Source organism: Eleutherodactylus coqui, chromosome 1, assembly GCF_035609145.1.
Source record: "Eleutherodactylus coqui strain aEleCoq1 chromosome 1, aEleCoq1.hap1, whole genome shotgun sequence".
Taxonomy (NCBI): Eukaryota; Metazoa; Chordata; class Amphibia; order Anura; family Eleutherodactylidae; genus Eleutherodactylus; species Eleutherodactylus coqui.
Window position 1 is genome coordinate 200,526,740 of NC_089837.1, and position 17,415 is coordinate 200,544,154.

The 17,415-nt window shown below is 45.8% G+C and overlaps 1 protein-coding gene across 2 annotated transcripts in view; it reads left to right on the top strand.

Moving 5' to 3' along the window:
* Window positions 1-17,415, top strand: part of PDE10A (phosphodiesterase 10A) — a 403,589-nt gene that overhangs the window by 264,028 nt on the left and 122,146 nt on the right. For both annotated transcript variants that reach the window (XM_066605416.1, XM_066605417.1), the window contains one exon: window positions 5,636-5,661. In XM_066605416.1, the coding sequence (XP_066461513.1) occupies window positions 5,636-5,661 (26 nt within the window). The remainder of the gene's footprint in view (window positions 1-5,635; window positions 5,662-17,415) is intronic.

Below are 17,415 nucleotides of genomic sequence, written 5' to 3' on the forward strand. Positions count from 1 at the left end.
ATAGCTCAGCGATGGTTAGAAGAAGAACCACCCACGCTGAGGGAATTCAAAAACAAGGTCAACCAAATTTTACCGTGGGAAAGGAGTATACACACTAAACGCAAGACCAGCCAAAAATATCAGGATATATGGCTGAGATGGATACATGCCCACAGCCAAACAAGAAATGATAGACCAAGCATATAGGGAGGGGGATGGTGAGCCTTGTGGGGTGACACCTGTAAACTGGGGACTTAATGTGCAAAAATAAATAAGACACAATGAAGCACGTACTTGGTATACATAAAGTTTATTAAACAAGATAGAATTATTTACAAGTTTGTTACGCTGTAAAATAAAGTGGAAAGGATTAACGGGGCAGGATAGGATAGGAGGGATTGGAGAGAGAGAGACCAGACAATGGGCAAAAGGTATATGGCTGCCCCTTGTAAGCAGCAAAAACAACTATCCCTGAACCAAAAAGAAAACAGAAAAAAGACAAGCAACATGAAGACTAAAGAATAAACGCTTGTTTCAGGAACTGATAATATTGTTCATGATAAAGGACTGTGAACATACAGGGACAGATCAGTCAAAGGACTAAATGTTGAGAGAGAGAGAGACCTCGGGGGGGGGGGGGGGAGGGGGGGAGGGGAAACCAGTTGTATACAAGAAATGCTATAAAGATATGTAAAATGTGAAAAAAGTTCAATAAAAAATACTTTCAATTAAAAAAAAAAACAAAAAACAGCACATAACCCTATTCCTCAAAATTGGTAAAACTCATTATATATTATAAGTAAATGTGCCTTCAAGATGTTGCAGTTAACTTTTTCCTAACCATTATTTGTAAAAATTTTTAGTTACAAGAAAAAAAAAACTGGATATTTGAAAATCAAATTGAGTATCTCCCTCAAAAGTTGGAATACTTATCTGAAGTTAAATGATCAATAACCTCTTCAATTCAAACAACTTGTGCCTATGTGATAACTAAGAAAACTACAAGTCTTGTCATATACCTAAAATTATATCTTTGTGCTTAAAAATCCCTATAAACTGCTGACCACTAGGGGTAACAGGAAGAGGAGGAGGGTGATGGTTCATGCCGCCCATAGACTATGGAGAGGGGAGACTGATATGGAGAGAAACACACAGATGTGCTTTTTCTTCCTCCTCCTCTGGAACAGCAAGTTCTAGAAATTGATGTGTAAGGATCTGAGCGACTCTAACAAGAGACAAGTTGTACTGGCTAGATGACTGGGTCAGAGCACCTCTAAAACTGTGATTGAGTTCTTGGTATGCTGTGGTTCGAGCCATCAAAAGTGGTCAAAGGAAAAATAAACTGTGACAAAAGAGCTACTGTAACACAAATTGCTTATTAAAGTAGATGTTGGCTGTGAAAATGCACATTGCACAATGGGCGGAAGAAGTATGGCTGCTCAGTGGTTAGCACTGTTGCCTTGCATAGAATGGTAGAGCTGGAAGGGACCTCCAGGGTCATCAGGTCCAACCACCTGCTCAGAGCAGAATTCACTAAATCATCCCAGACAGATATTTGTCCAGCCTTTGTTTGAACACTTCCATTGAAGGAGAACTCGCCACCTCCTGTGGTAACCTGTTCCACTCATTGATCACCCTCACTGAAAGCTTTTTCTAATATCTAATTTGTGTTTCCTCCCTTTCAGTTCCATCCCATTGCTTCTAGTCTTTCCTTGTGCAAATGAGAATAGAGCTGATCCCTCTGCACTGTGACAGCCCTTCAGATATTTGTAGACAGCAAAGTCTTGGAAACTTGGGTCACTTGCAACACTGGGGTCCCACAAACCTGCAAACTCCATGCAGATTTCAGACTCGAACCTAGGCAAGTGCCGCTCACTGTTGGAAGGCAACAATGCTTACCACTGAGCCACAGAAAAAGAAACCGTACCAACACCCTTTGGCTGGGATCATTAGTATTCGTTCAGTTCTGACTAATTCAGACTAACAATAGCCCCCAGGTCTGCCATGTACAGATGTTTGAAGGCGGGGCCTAATGGGTCGCCTGTCTGTTTTATTCTGACAGGTAATAGACTTCTGTATTGCATGATATAATGTTTACGTTTTAAGAAAATGAAAAAAAAAAAAAAAGCATTGCCTTTAAAAAAAAATAAAAAATTATAATAATAATTAAAATTAAAATAAACGTAACACTTTTTAAAGGCATGATTGCTGTTTGGTCCTGTCACTTCCCAAAATTTAAATTAATTTTCAAAGCCATATGTACTCCAATGTGGTACTAATAAAAGCTGCCGTTCACCCTTTGCTCCGCTTCCACTCTCTCTATAGATCTCTATAGCCTGCAGCGTGAGGCTGATCTGTCTGTATGCGGATTTTATCAGTACATTCGGAGAAAGGGATTTGTGCAGGAGGTGCTGATAATCTTTTTATATTATAATTAGAATTGGAGAAGTGCTTTTCTCTAAGGGTTTATTTTTTAGAGATGAGCGAGTATACTCGCTAAGAACAATTACTTGATCGAGCCTTGTCCTTAGCGAGTATCTCCCCACTCGGAAGAAAAGCTTCGGCTGCTGGCTCGGGTGACAGGTGAGTTGCGGCATTGAGCAGGGAGGGGGGGTGGGAGAGAGAGAGATCTCCCCCGCCGGCAGCCGAACCTTTTCTTTCGAGCAGGCAGGTACTCGCTAAGGGCAATGCTCGATCGAGTAATTGCCCTTAGCGAGTATGCTCGCTCATCTCTATTCATTTCCACTGCTATTTATCAATGCTGAGCGCCAATCAACAAAATTGGTGCTAGTTGAACTAGCCGGGCTTCGCACAGGCGAATTTAGAATGTATTTGGGACAATTGATTGTACATACGATCATTCATCCCTCATAGTTTCATACATGTGCATGGAAAGAAGTGTTGCCAACAATCATGATGATTTTCCCCCCTAAACTGTACAAAAGATGCGATCTGGTACAGCTTAAAGGGGTTGTCTCGCGGCAGCAAGTGGGGTCATACACTTCTGTATGGCCATATTAATGCACTTTGTAATGTACATTGTGCATTAAATATGAGCCATACAGAAGTTATTCACTTACCTGCTCCGTTGCTAGCGTCCCCGTCTCCATGGATCCGTCTAAATTCGCTGTCTTCTGGCGTTTTTAGACGCGCTTGTGCAGTCCGGTCTTCTGCCTTGTGAATGGAGCCGCTCGTGCCGGAGAGCTGGTCCCGTGTCGTCATCGTAGCTCCGCCCTGTCACGTGTGCCGATTCCAGCCAATCAGGAGGCTGGAATCGGCAATGGACCGCACAGAGCCCACGGTGCACCAGGGGAGAAGACCCGCGGTGCATCGTGGGTGAAGATCCCGGCGGCCATCTTGGAGAAGGAAGAAAGAAGACGTCGCAGAGCGGGGATTCGGATAAGTAATATATATATATATTTTTTTTTTTTAACCCATCCTTTGGGTTTGTCTCGCGCTGAACGGGGGGCCTATTGAAAAAAAACCAAACCGTTTCGGCTTGAGACAACCACTTTAACGCAACCCGATAATTATGCTAATGAACGGTCATATGAATACTCTTGCCCGATCACAGCGCTCTGTAAAAGGGCCTTAAGATGTTTCAGAGCTTCCTATATTGGGAATATTTCATAATTATCAAAAAAAATGATTACAAGTTTAGTTACTCAAAGGGTTTTTATTGTGGAGAAGTAGTAAAACACCACATTTTGTATTTCTTTTTATATCACCATAATCGTACTGACCTACAGAATGAAATTGACATGCAGTGAAACCACACACTGATCATTGGAAGCAAAGCTTAAAACTTAAAAATCTGCCCTCGGAGCTACACTGGTCAAAACGAATCCAAGTGCTATGGCCCTCGAAACACATTATATTAGAACACAGGATCATTCCTTTTAAAGAAGTTGTCCCACCTTGAATCGTTCTTTGTGTAGTAGTAAAAAATGAACAATGCTTGCATTTATATGATATAAAAAAGAATCCAGTGAATATTTATGACCTGATTTGGCAACACCTAGTGTTCAGTATATAGTAATGTGCACATCGGCCTGATGAACGGAGTTGCTGGTGGACATACTGTCAGTCACTAGCCCCACAACCAATTCTCTGCATAGTGACCCTCTGCAGAACAGGAGCAGCAATAGCTTGCTGCACTACTTTCCCCGCTTGGTTTTTGGGGAGCACATTTAGCGCGTGTTACACAGTATATACCTTCAGTACTGTGGATACCATCTTGCCTATTTGCAGGGGAAATAAAGGATTATTGTTGGATGGTAGAAGGGAAAGGAGAATGAGAAGCCGCACAGACTAGCGACCGCATCAAGGGGGATATGAAGGTATTTAAAATCGTCCCTCTCTGTCCCATAGAAGCGAATGCAAAGGTGGTCATGTATACTCCTCACCATCACAATAACAAGGGGATGTGCGGTGCACGATTCATGTATCCCCTTGGGGTCTCAGTGGTCAGGTTCCCAGTACTCATACATATATTGCCTATCCAGTGGCTAGATAATAAATGGTTTTAGGGAGACCACTCCTTTTAAGGCTGGTTTCACACTTAGGGGGAGGGGGGGTTAAAAATACAGCCCTTTTTTTTTTTTGTTTTTTTTTTTTTTAACTCCAGTCTTAATATGATTCTCACAGGCACAAAGAGGCATAAACCCAATTTACATACACTGATTATCGCTCAAAATTTTCTCAATGGCCTTTGAGTGGTAATCGTTGTGTGTAAATGCTTCCATCTTTCACTCTTGGTCTGAACGATGATTTTTAGGTAAGCATAAAATCCATCATTTAGCCGGAGAGAAGATAACACGGACTGCATGCTGTGTTCTGCACGGGAGAGCTGATTACATTGTATTCAGCTGACAGCCTGTGTGAGAATAAAGGCGCTGTATGCAGAAAACAGACCACATGCGGTTCTCTGCAAACAGCTCCTGGAGGCTCATTTACATGCAAATGAAGCTGATAAAGTGCCAATGGACATTAGTGCTCATTCGTACTTCATGCAAAATGTCATTTGACAGATTATGTTTGCGTGTAAATGAGCCTATACATGTCTTCATACATCAGCTGTATGTTGGGCTGTCCATGCATGTACTAGAAATCTACACTAGTCATTAGCAAATGTAGACTTCTGGTATAATTTATGCCAATGTCTGGCATAAATTATACATAAATCTGCCGGGTAGGGGCAGCCATACCCCCTCCCAACAAGGTACATTCACGTTTTGGCATACGTTCAGACTCCTTTTTTCTTATGTGCAAGCAAGTTACACCAAAACTTGCTCACCCAAAAAACACCAGAAAGACTGTCTGAAAAAAACCTAAGACAGTCATCCCTAACCTGTTATACTCTGTACATCACATCCAACTTTGATTTTAAGATGTTAACATGTTGAGAAACAGAAGATCTTGAAATTTCAATCTACAGACGCATTTTTCTGTTTCAGATTTGACACACTGGTATTACATGACTCAAACTTGACTATTTTCTGTCTATTGTTGGTTGTTAATGTGGATGTCTTGTAGCAAGGATATATTCATAGCTCTGGGCCCCTATATTGAATGCAAATGAGTACATCACCTGTCATTGCTTCACTTTGTGTCCTGACGTTTGCTTGTATTGATTTACTTTAATTTTGTTTTACAGATACGACCCCCACAGAAGTCAGCAGGGTAAGCAGTTTAATTTAATTTCCAGTCCAGAAGTCTGTGAATTTCACACTTTTCACCAATATTTGAGAAAAAACCACAATATCAGGATAGAGTTGCGTATATGCCGGTGCTTTTCCTCGTTAGTCCTTCTTTCAGTTGTCTACATCGCCCTCATTCCAGCATAATGCTGACATGAGTGTATGGACAAGGCGTAGAGTTAAAGGGGGTTTCCCAGGTAGAATACTATTAATGAAATATGCTCAGGATAGATCAGCAATAGTTGATTAGCCGGAGTCCATTGCTTGGGACCTTACCATTAGCTGAGCGGGCACATGCTATCAGCGCCAAATACAGAGGTTGGAGCGAAAGTAGCGGATGTTTCCGCACCGACCTCTGTGTAATGGCCGACGCTTGTAACTGCAAGCACAGCTCCCGTTGATTTCAATGAGAGCCGTAACTGCCTTTACTAACGTCTGCCACTACACAGAGGTCTGGATGGAGATTTCCATTTCTTCTGCTCCGACCTCTGTATCTGCAGCACTGACAGCATTTGCCCACTCAGCTGATCAGGCAAGGGCCCAGAGCGACGGACCCCAGTCAATCAACTATTTTCAGAATAGGTCATCAGTAGTATTCTCCCTAGAAAACCCCTTTAAGATTGTTGACAAGCATATACGTGAAAGCCTATTGTTGTTCCCATATAAGCAATACCTTGAAAACCGCTTCGGTTGGAACCTTTTCATGGAAATGCACAAAAAAACACAAGCAAGCTATCTTTTTTTATTTAATTTTTTTTCCCCATTGAAGTCTGAGTTTTCCAGTGTTAAGACTTTCATTGCAAAGTCTTAACAAACATTCCACCATGGACTAAATGCAGCGGTACTGTGTATTACAGATTGCTGCCTATCTTTTAGGAGCCACAGTATTGGTTAGGTGGTGTTTTTAAGAGCCTCAATTGTGGAATAAAAGTCAAATGTGCAGACAAACTTTCAAATATAAACCCCATGCTAATCCCTATTACTTTGGTCACATGCATCAAAACATAGCTGTAATCTCATGCCAATACTGTGTTTGGAGAACTTAGACCTATAGGGATATCAATGATGCCCCTGCATACACTTGACCCTATACTTAAAGGGCCACTGCGGTGAATTATTACTTTTTCATTCATTATGCAACTAGCCCCCGGTATATATGTTTGCTAGTATTACCTTGGTAAGTTATTCCTTTGTATTTGAGACCTCCGTCTCCTTAGGTGGTCATGTGGTCTAAATTTTGACAGCTCAGATTTACTTGGGTGTGTGTGTTCAGTTTCTAGTCAGTTTCTCAGTCTGTGATGCTGTTACATGGACCCTCAAGCAGAAGCTGCTTAGAGGTGGACATTCCTATCACAATTACAGATGATGATCACACAGCTCCTGTCACACGGTTATATTGGAGATCACAGCTCATCCTCCTGACTGTATACTTATGGTTTGTAGCTTATTCAAGTGAATACAGAATGTAATGGCAGTGTTTTCCTTGCAACTTAGATGGTACAGTCTGTAGATGCTCATGTAATGCTCTGCTGATGCTTCATGGGATTGATGTGAAAGTGAAAGCAAAAATCTCACCATCAAGATGGTGCCTGATAAGCATCAGACAGGAGGCTGCACTGCATGGAAGTGACTACAATATACAGAGGAAACCTCCAGAGTGTGACAGGCAATCAGGTGAGGGGGCAGGGATGGAAAAATGTGTATTCGCCGGACTGGCCCTTTTTAAATGGGCTGTACTGTGACAACATTAGATATAAAATAAACTAGCCTATACTTGTCTGTTTCGTCTGCTCTGCTGCTCTGGTCGCCCTAGTCTCCACTCACTTCTGGGCAGTGTGCCATCTAAGCATATGACCACTGCAGCCAATCACTGGCCTCAGCATTATTACAGCATTGGTGCAACTGAACCCAGTTATCTGTCAAAGTGGTCACATGCTGAGACCAAGGGGTGGACAAAACAGGCCAGCATAGGCAGGTTTGTTTATTTTGTCAGTATATACTTCATCCTTAAAAGGGTTGTCCTAGGAGGCAGGATCCTGCAGTGTTGGAACATCCACTTTGAGCCCACGTCTGACCCAGGGTCATGTGGTACGGACTCTGTCGCTGCCCAACGTGTCATCGGAGGGGGCTCTACTGCTTAGTTTATTAATATTGTCAATGCATCCTACTAATGTAGTGCTGTTCAGGTTTACTTTACTGTTTCAGAATATTCTTGGTTACTTTAATTTATATTGCACTAAAATGTGAATGAATTGGCATTAAATTTTATCTATCTTTGAACATAAGGAAAACATTTTATGCCTTTTAAAAGGGATATTGCTTCTTATGCTCCATGTTGGGATATAATGGAGCGATTTCTATTAACACAATTGGGCAGATGAATGCAGTTTATCAAGCGCTGTACCATTTTAGTTTATTTTATATACACTTATGAAGGTTCTGAAAAGGAGAGTTGTATTGTATTCCTCAAAGGAATATGGTGTGCTCTGCATTAAATTACATGGCAGGAGGGAACCAGGTTACATAGGACCCACCAGAGGAATTGAGGACTATAATAAGGCTGGGTTCACACAGGGCAGATTAGCTGCGGATTACCGTTGCATATCCCCACTGCGGCAAAACCGCTGCGTTTGCAGTGCAATGCAGCACAAATGAGATTTGCCAAAAAGCTGTTCTCACAGGACGGATTTTTTCCACACAGCCGCAGTGCGGAAATGCAACTGCGTCGCGGTTTTAAAAGATGCAGCATGTCCATTCTCTGGTCTTTTCCACAGCGCTTTTTTGTCCATAGACCTCTATGTGCCGTGTACAATCTGGCATTGGCAAGCACTAGTGGCGTACTGTATTTCCTGTATGTACCGCAAAATTCCGCGATATAGCGAAGAACTCTGCGAAAACAGAATTGTATATGGTCTGTCTAAAATCAGCGATGCACTGAAGCCGCAATCATTGAATCGCGATATAAGGAGGGATCACTGTAACTTGTTTTATTATTTCTCAGCTTGGTTATCCAATCGGCGGTCCTATCAGTGGTTGACGACTATCTGTGTAAGGCCAGCCACACACAGGGAGATTTACACTGCGGAATGCGGAGCAGGTGTCCGCCTCCTGATTCTGCAACAAATACCACCCATAGTATGCTATGGTAAACACTTTTTTCCCTCTACACAAGCCGAAATCAATTGCGATTTTCTGCTCACGGAGGAAAAATCGCAGCATGTTCTATTTTAGTGCAGATTCCGCCGTCTAACTCGCAGCCCTAACACAATGACATTGCGAAAGGTCGCGGGTACCTGCGTCAGTGCCTAGCGAAAACGCGGGAATAGCAGAGATTTGAAAAAAAAAATCTGTACTGCACATGTCCGATGGCTCAGGTGCACATGGATCCCTGCTGGGCACAGCAGAATCCGCCCGGCAGTGTGCAAGCGGCCGATGACTGTACATACAGAATAGCTAATGGTCACTGATAGGACTTCCCACTGATTTAATTTTTTTTTTTTTTTTTTAAATCTTGAAAAGAACATTCAAGAATTTAATCAATAAAGCACGATTTCTACTGAATTGTTTCCTACAAATCTACATATCAGTCTGCTCAGTTCTTCTTGCTTTGGGTTCACACAGGGCGTCCGGAATTTCTCTGCGGCCGCTAATCCCTGGATTAGCTAGCCATGTGGACGAGATTTGTCAAAAAATCTCGTCCACTAGGGATGGCCAATCCGTCGCGGCAAAGCTAGTGCTGCGGCATGATTTCCCCGGCTGCAGCATGTCGATTTTTCTTTTTTTCTTCTTTTTTTTTCCATTGCAGCCGCACTGCTCTCTATGGGAGCATCAGCCGCAACGGAAAAGCATGCAGCCAAGCCGCTCCAAAACCCATGGCTAACTGCTGTGGGTTTTGAAGCTGCGCTTTCCTGGTGGAAATATCACGTTTTTTCGCTGTGGCAAAACTGCAAGATTTCCATCGGGATTCCACCCTGTGAGAACCCAGCCTAAGGCGCTGCCCGTAGAATGGACTGAAGTTTCAGTGTAACGGTTTCCTTTTAACTCAAACCGTTCTTGATCCTCCTAGAAGTCTTACTTCCTTCTTGCTTACACACTGTATAATAGATTAATTCCCAAAAAATGATAAACCAGATCAGAATGTGGTGTGCAGAATGTATACACTGGTCAAATGCCTCCTCTAGAAAATGGGTCTGATTATAATTACCTGCTGTGATGAGAAGCACAGAAGAAATGCAGGTGGAATAGAATAGAAACCCTGTGGAAAAAAATTTGGTGGAGCCCTCCACTGGGAATATAAGAAGGCTTTATAAGGGCTTGTTTTTTTGTGTGTCAGATTATACATTTTTATTGGTTCCAATTTGTGGGTATATCTGATGTATTTGCATAACTTTTTTTTTTTTACAGCAGGGAGAAAAAAGATCAGTTCTGCCATTTTTTTGTTTCAGTGTTAAACATGTAGCATTAATGAGATGATTTTTTTTTCTTCTGCGGGTTGGTACAATTAAGACAGTATCAAATTTATATATATATTTTTCCATATGTGCTAAATTCGCTGCATTCAAAGTGAGGGCTTGTTTTTTTGCATGATGAGCTATAGTTTTTATTTGTACAATTTTGGGTTACGCATTGCTTTTTGACCACTATTATTGCATTGTTTTGTGATGCGAAATGAACAAAAAAAAGCGTTTTGACTAGAGATGAGCGAGCACCAAAATGCTCGGGTGCTCGTTACTCAGGACGAAATTTTCGCGATGCTCGAGGGTTCGTTTCGAGTAACTAACCCCATTGAAGTCAATGGGCGACTCGAGCATTTTTGTATATCGCCGATGCTCGCTAAGGTTTTCATTTGTGAAAATCGGGGCAATTCAAGAAAGTGATGGGATCGACACAGCAACGGATAGGGCAGGCGAGAGGCTACATGTTGGGCTGCATCTCAAGTTCCCAGGTCCCACTATTAAGCCACAATAGCGGCAAGAGTGGGCCCCCCCCCTCCCAACAATTTTTACTTCTGAAAAGCCCTCATTAGCAATGCATACCATAGCTAAGCACCACACTACCTCCAACAAAGCACAATCACGGCCTGCATGACACTCCGCTGCCACTTCTCCTGGGTTACATGCTGACCAACCCCCCCCCCCGCACGACCCAGTGTCCACAGCGCACACCAAACTGTCCCTGCCCAGCCTTCAGCTGCCCTCATGCCACGCCACCCTCATATCTATTTATAAGTGCGTCTGCCATGAGGAGGAACCGCAGGCACACACTGCAAAGGGTTGGCACAGCTAGGCAGCGACCCTCTTTAAAAGGGGCGGGGCGATAGTCCACAATGCTGTACAGAAGCAATGAGAAATCCAGTCCTGTGCCACCTCCATCTGGAGCTGCACACGTGGGCATAGCAATGGGGAACCTATGTGCCACACACTATTCATTCTGTCAAGGTGTCTGCATGCCCCAGTCAGACCGCGGTTTTTTATAAATAGTCACAGGCAGGTACAACTCCGCAATGGGAATTCCGTGTGCACCCACAGCATGGGTGGCTCCCAGGAACCCACCGGCGGTACATAAATGTATCCCATTGCATTGCCCATCACAGCTGAGGTAATGTCGTGCTTAATGCAGGTGGGCTTCGGCCCACACTGCATGCCCCAGTCAGACTGGGGTTCTTTAGAAGTGGACACATGCAGTTACAACTCCCTGTGGACCCACGGCACGGGTGGCTCCCTGGAACCCACCGGCGGTACATAAATATATCCCATTGCAGTGCCCAACACAGCTGATGTAACGTCAACTGTAATGCAGGTGGGCTAAAAATTAATTTGATTACACTGTAGGCGAGAGCCCCCAAAAATTGGTGTACCAACAGTACTAATGTACCTCAGAAAAATTGATGATGCCCAACCAAGAGGGCAGGTGAAACCCATTAATCGCTTTGGTTAATGTGGCTTAATTGGTAACTAGGCCTGGAGGCAGCCCAGTTAAAATAAAAATTGGTTGAGGTGAAAGTTTCAACGCTTTAATGAGCATTGAAACGTATAAAAATTGTTTAGAAAAATTATATGACAGCCTTGTGGGCCTAAGAAAAATTGCCTGTTCGGCGTGATTACGTGAGGTTTCAGGAGGAGGAGGATGAATATTATACACAGATTGATGAAGCTAAAAGGTCCACGTTTTTGATGGTGATAGAGAACAATGCTTCCATCCGCGGGTGCAGCCTACGTATTGCTTAGGTATCGCTGCTGTCCGCTGGTGAAGAAGAGAAGTCTGGGGAAATCCAGGCTTTGTTCATCTTGATGAGTGTAAGCCTGTCGGCACTGTCGGTTGACAGGTGGGTACGCTTATCCGTGATGATTCCCCCAGCCACACTAAACACACTCTGTGACAAGACGCTAGCCGCAGGACAAGCAAGCACCTCCAGGGCATACAGCGTGAGTTCAGGCCACGTGTCCAGCTTCAACACCCAGTAGTTGTAGGGGGCAGAGGCGTCACCGAGGACGGTCGTGCGATCGGCTACGTACTCCCTCACCATCCTTTTACAGTGCTCCCGCCAACTCAGCCTTGACTGGGGACCGTTGATACAGTCTTGCTGGGGAGCCAGAAAGCTGGCAAAGGCCTTGGAGAATGGTCCCCTGCCTGCGCTGTACATGCTGCCTGATCTCTGCGCCTCCCCCGCTACCTGGCCCTCGGAAATGCGCCTTCGGCCACTAGCGCTGTCGGATGGGAAGTTTACCATCAGTTTGTCCACCAGCGCCCTGTGGTATAGCATCATTCTCGAACCCCTTTCGTCTTCGGGAATGAGTGGAAAGGTTCTCCTTATACCGTGGGTCGAGCAGTGTGTACACCCAGTAATCCGTAGTGGCCAGAATGCGTGTAACGCGAGGGTCACGAGAAAGGCATCCTAACATGAAGTCAGCCATGTGTGCCAGGGTACCTGTGCGCAACACATGGCTGTCCTCACTAGGAAGATCACTTTCAGGATCCTCCTCCTCCTCAGGCCATACACGCTGAAAGGATGACAGGCAACAGCATGTGTACCCTCAGCAGTGGGCCAAGCTGTCTCTTCCCCCTCCTCCTCATGCTCCTCCCCCTCCTCCTCCTCCTCCTCTGGCCATACACGCTGAAAGGATGACAGGCAAGCAGCATGTGTACCCTCAGCAGTGGGCCAAGCTGTCTCTTCCCCCTCCTCCTCATGCTCCTACCCCTCCTCCTCCTCCTCAACGCGCTGAGATATAGACATGAGGGTGCTCTGACTATCCAGCGACATACTGTCTTCCGCCGCCTCTGTTTCCGAGTGCAAAGCGTCTGCCTTTATGCCTTGCAGGGAACTTCTCAAGAGGCATAGCAGAGGAATGGTGACGCTAATGATTGCAGCATCCCCGCTCAGCATCTGGGTAGACTCCTCAAAGTTTCGAAGGACCTGGCAGATGGCTGCCAACCAGGCCCACTCTTCTGTAAATAATTGAGGAGGCTTACTCCCACTACGCCGCCCATGTTGGAGTTGGTATTCCGCAATAGCTCTACGCTGCTCATAGAGCCTGGCCAACATGTGGAGCGTAGAGTTCCACTGTGTGGGCACGTCGCACAGCAATCGGTGCACTGGCAGATGAAACCGCTGTTGCAGGGTCCGCAGGGTGGCAGCGTCCGTCTTGGAGTTGCGGAAATGTGCGCTGACCCGGCGCACCTTTCCGAGCAGGTATGACAAGTGTAGGTAGCTTTTCAGAAAGCGCTGAACCACCAAATTAAAGACGTGGGCCAGGCATGGCACGTGCGTGAGGCTGCCGAGCTGCAGAGCCGCCACCAGGTTACGGCCGTTGTCACACACGACCATGCCCGGTTGGAGGCTCAGCGGCGCAAGACAGCGGTCAGTCTGCTCTGTCAGACCCTGCAGCAGTTCGTGGGCCGTGTGCCTCTTCTCTCCTAAGCTGAGTAGTTTCAGCACGGCCTGCTGATGCCCACCGCTGTGCTGCCATGCCGCGCGACACCGACTGCTGGCGACGTGCTGCTGCTGACACATCTTGATTGCGAGACAGAGGTTGCGTAGGAGGAGGAGGAGGGTGGTTTAGTGGAGGAAGCATACACCGCCGCAGATACCACCACCGAGCTGGGGCACGCAATTCTGGGGGTGGGTAGGACGTGAGCGGTCCCAGGCTCTGACTCTGAGCCAGCCTCCACTAAATTCACCCAATGTGCCGTCAGGGAGATATAGTGGCCCTGCCCGCCTGTGCTTGTCCACGTGTCTGTTGTTAAGTGGACCTAGGCAGTAACCGCGTTGGTGAGGGCGCGTACAATGTTGCGGGAGACGTGGTCGTGCAGGGCTGGGACGGCACATCGGGAAAAGTAGTGGCGACTGGGAACCGAGTAGCGCGGGGCCGCCGCCGCCATCATGCTTTTGAAAGCCTCCGTTTCCACAAGCTTATACGGCAGCATCTCCAGGCTGATCAATTTGGCAATGTGCATGTTTAACGCTTGAGCGTGCGGGTGCGTGGCGGCATACTTGCGCTCGCGCTCAAACAGTGGCGCTAGCGACGTCTGGACGCTGCGCTGAGAGACATTGCTGGATGGGGCCGAGGACAGCGGAGGTGAGGGTGTGGGTGCAGGCCAGGAGACGGTAGTGCCTGTGTCCTCAGAGGGGAGTTGGATCTCAGTGGCAGGTTGGGGCACAGGGGGAGAGGCAGTGGTGCAAACCGGAGGCGGTGAACGGCCTTCGTCCCACCTTGTGGGGTGCTTGGCCATCATATGCCTGCGCATGCTGGTGGTGGTGGCTCCCCAGCTGATCTTGGCGCGACAAAGGTTGCACACCACTGTTCGTCGGTCATCAGGCGTCTCTGTGAAAAACTGCCACACCGTTGAGCACCTTGACCTCTGCAGGGTGGCATGGCGCGAGGCGGTGCTTTGGGAAACATTTGGTGGATTATTCGGTCTGGCCCTGCCTCTACCCCTGGCCACCGCACTGGCCTGGCCTGTGCCCACACCCTGACTTGGGCCTCCGCGTCCTCGCCCGCGTCCACGTCCTATAGGCCTACCCCTACCCCTCAGCATGGTGTATTACCAGTAGTGCAGAAACAGAACGCTGTAATTAAATGTGCCACTTATTGGCCTGTGGTTGGAGGCTGACTTCGCTTACGGAACGCCAGGAAATAAGTTTGCACAAGCCTGCTGTAACATTTAGCTGGCTGCGTATGAATTAGGAGGACTACTCCACCCAGCAGAGACCCAGAACACTGAGGACAGTCACAGGCAGCCCAAATAGATTTTTTTCCCCAAATGTTTTTGCAAAGGCCCACTGCCTATATTCAATAAATATATGTCTTCTCTCTCTGCGTCACCGCTACTGGCCCTGGAGTATGTCAGATAACTGCAGAGTGTTGCACTGTGGACTGCAATACAGCGGTGATTTAACAGCCAACACAGAGCCAGGAAATAATTTTGCGCAAGCCTGCTGTAACACTTAGCTGGCTGCGTATGAATTAGGAGGACTACTACACCCAGCACAGACCCAGAACACTGAGGACAGTCACAGGCAGCCCAAATAGATTTTTTTCCCCAAATGTTTTTGCAAAGGCCCACTGCCTATATTCAATCAATATGTGTTCTGTCCCTGCCTCACAATATATGTCTTCTGTCCCTGCCTAACCACCACTTCTGGCCCTGGAGTATTACTGCAGGGCGCAATGCTCTGCACGGCCGATATACCCCCCCCCAAAAAAAAGTGCAACACTGCAAAAAGCAGCCTCCACAGTGCTGCACATGGTTAGATGTGGCCCTAAGAAGGACCGTTGGGGTTCTTGAAGCCTAAAATAACTCCTAACACTCTCCCTATAGGAGCTCCAACACGATAGCACTTTCGCTCAGCTATGTCAGAACAAATCTGTGGCGAGCCGCGGGAGGGGCCGATTTTTATACTCGGGTGACACCTGATCTCGCCAGCCACTCACTGCAGGGGGTGGTATAGGGCTTGAACGTTGCAGGGGGAAGTTGTAATGTCTTCCCTGTCTTTCTATTGGCCAGAAAAGCGTGCTAACGTCTCAGAGATGAAAGTGAAAGTAACCCGAACATCGTGTGGTACTCGTCACGGGTAACGAGCATCTCGAACACGCTAATACTCGAACGAGTATCAAGCTCGGACGAGTACGTTCGCTCATCTCTAGTTTTGACACTTTTTTTAATATAGCATTTGCTGTGTGGGCAAAAAAATGTGCCCAATTTATTGTATGGGAAGTTGTAACAATACCGTACTTGGGTTTTTTGTTTTTTTTAACATAGACTGTAAAATGCATAAAAAAGTGTTTTTGTTTTTTTTTTGCTTAAAAATAAAATAAGTATTGTTAAAAAAAAAATTTAAACATCTGAAATGCTACGATGACACTGTAATACTTACTTCTATAGCGATCACAGGCCAGGGCAGACACTGACACCATCTGCAATTAAATGGTGGAGGGCCAGCTGATGACTTCACAGAGGGAGCCCTTTCCCTCTGTGAACACTTTACATGCTGCAATTAACATTGATCGTGGCATATTAAGAGTTAATAGGGATAGGTGTTGCAGCAGGAGAGCGGCTATCGGTCAAAAGTCTGCTCCTGCTGCGAATGCTGCGCGGAATTAGTTTCTGAGCCCATGTCATGCATAGGATGTAAGTTTTATGTCCATTTATGGGAACTCTTCTCCCAGCTAGGACGTACATTTACATTCTGGGCAGGAAGGGGTTAAACACAGATAAACCTGAAAACATATATGTCACTAGATGCAGTCCGTGTTCTCATGCTTCGAGGGAACCTGTCACGTGGAATATGGTGTGTGATTTTTGGACAGCGTGTTAAAGAGCAGGAGGAGCTGAGCAGTTTAATGTATAGCTTGTGGTAAAATACACGTTATAACTTGTAATTTTTTTAAACCTCTGTTTATTCTGTGCTTAATGTTCAAGTGGGCGGTCCTATCAGTGATTGTCAGCTTTCTCTGTATGCACAGTTATACATGAAAGGCTTTATTAGGACTGGCCACCGAACTCCTAAGTCCAAAATGAAGAGATATTTCAATAAAAGTAATAAATCTTTTCCCACAGAACGATGTATCAATCTACTCCGCTCCCGCTCTAGAGCAGGCTGCTGCAGATCAGACACCATGGGGCAATAAAACAATATAAAAAATACACCTCAGCACTTAAATACATTTAATGCATACATGAGGGCACAACTGTTTTATTTACTTCTAACCGCATAAAAATGGAAGATTCTCTTGTGTTCTCATCTGCCAAGTCCAATATGGATGGGTCCTCTCAGGGCATTCACGGAAAGTAGAAACCAAGCCGTAGACTCTAATACACCTGGGACAGATGGAGAACTGAGGTGCAGGACAGACGTGCAGGCAGCCACTCCTCCACAAATGCAACAAGAAACAAACTCTGTCAGCTCTTCCTACAAGCAAATTAAATGCAAAGGTGCGCACAAGCTATGGCTATAAAGAGGTAGCAATAACCTACACCTATAAGTGTGTCCTGCACTGTAGTTCTCCATCTGGCCCAAGGGTTTTAATTAGAGTATACGCTTTGAATACATGGTCCTTTGGGTGCTGCATTGATTGGGCCATCATGCGCTGCTCGGCCAATCACAGCCATCTCTTCGTGAAAGCGGGACTTATGAATTGACTTTGCAGCGGCTCAGCCAATTCATAAATCCCTTTCTTCGAAGTGATGGCTGTGATTGGCTGTACAGCTCTCAAAGAACCAATCACAGCCATTGCTT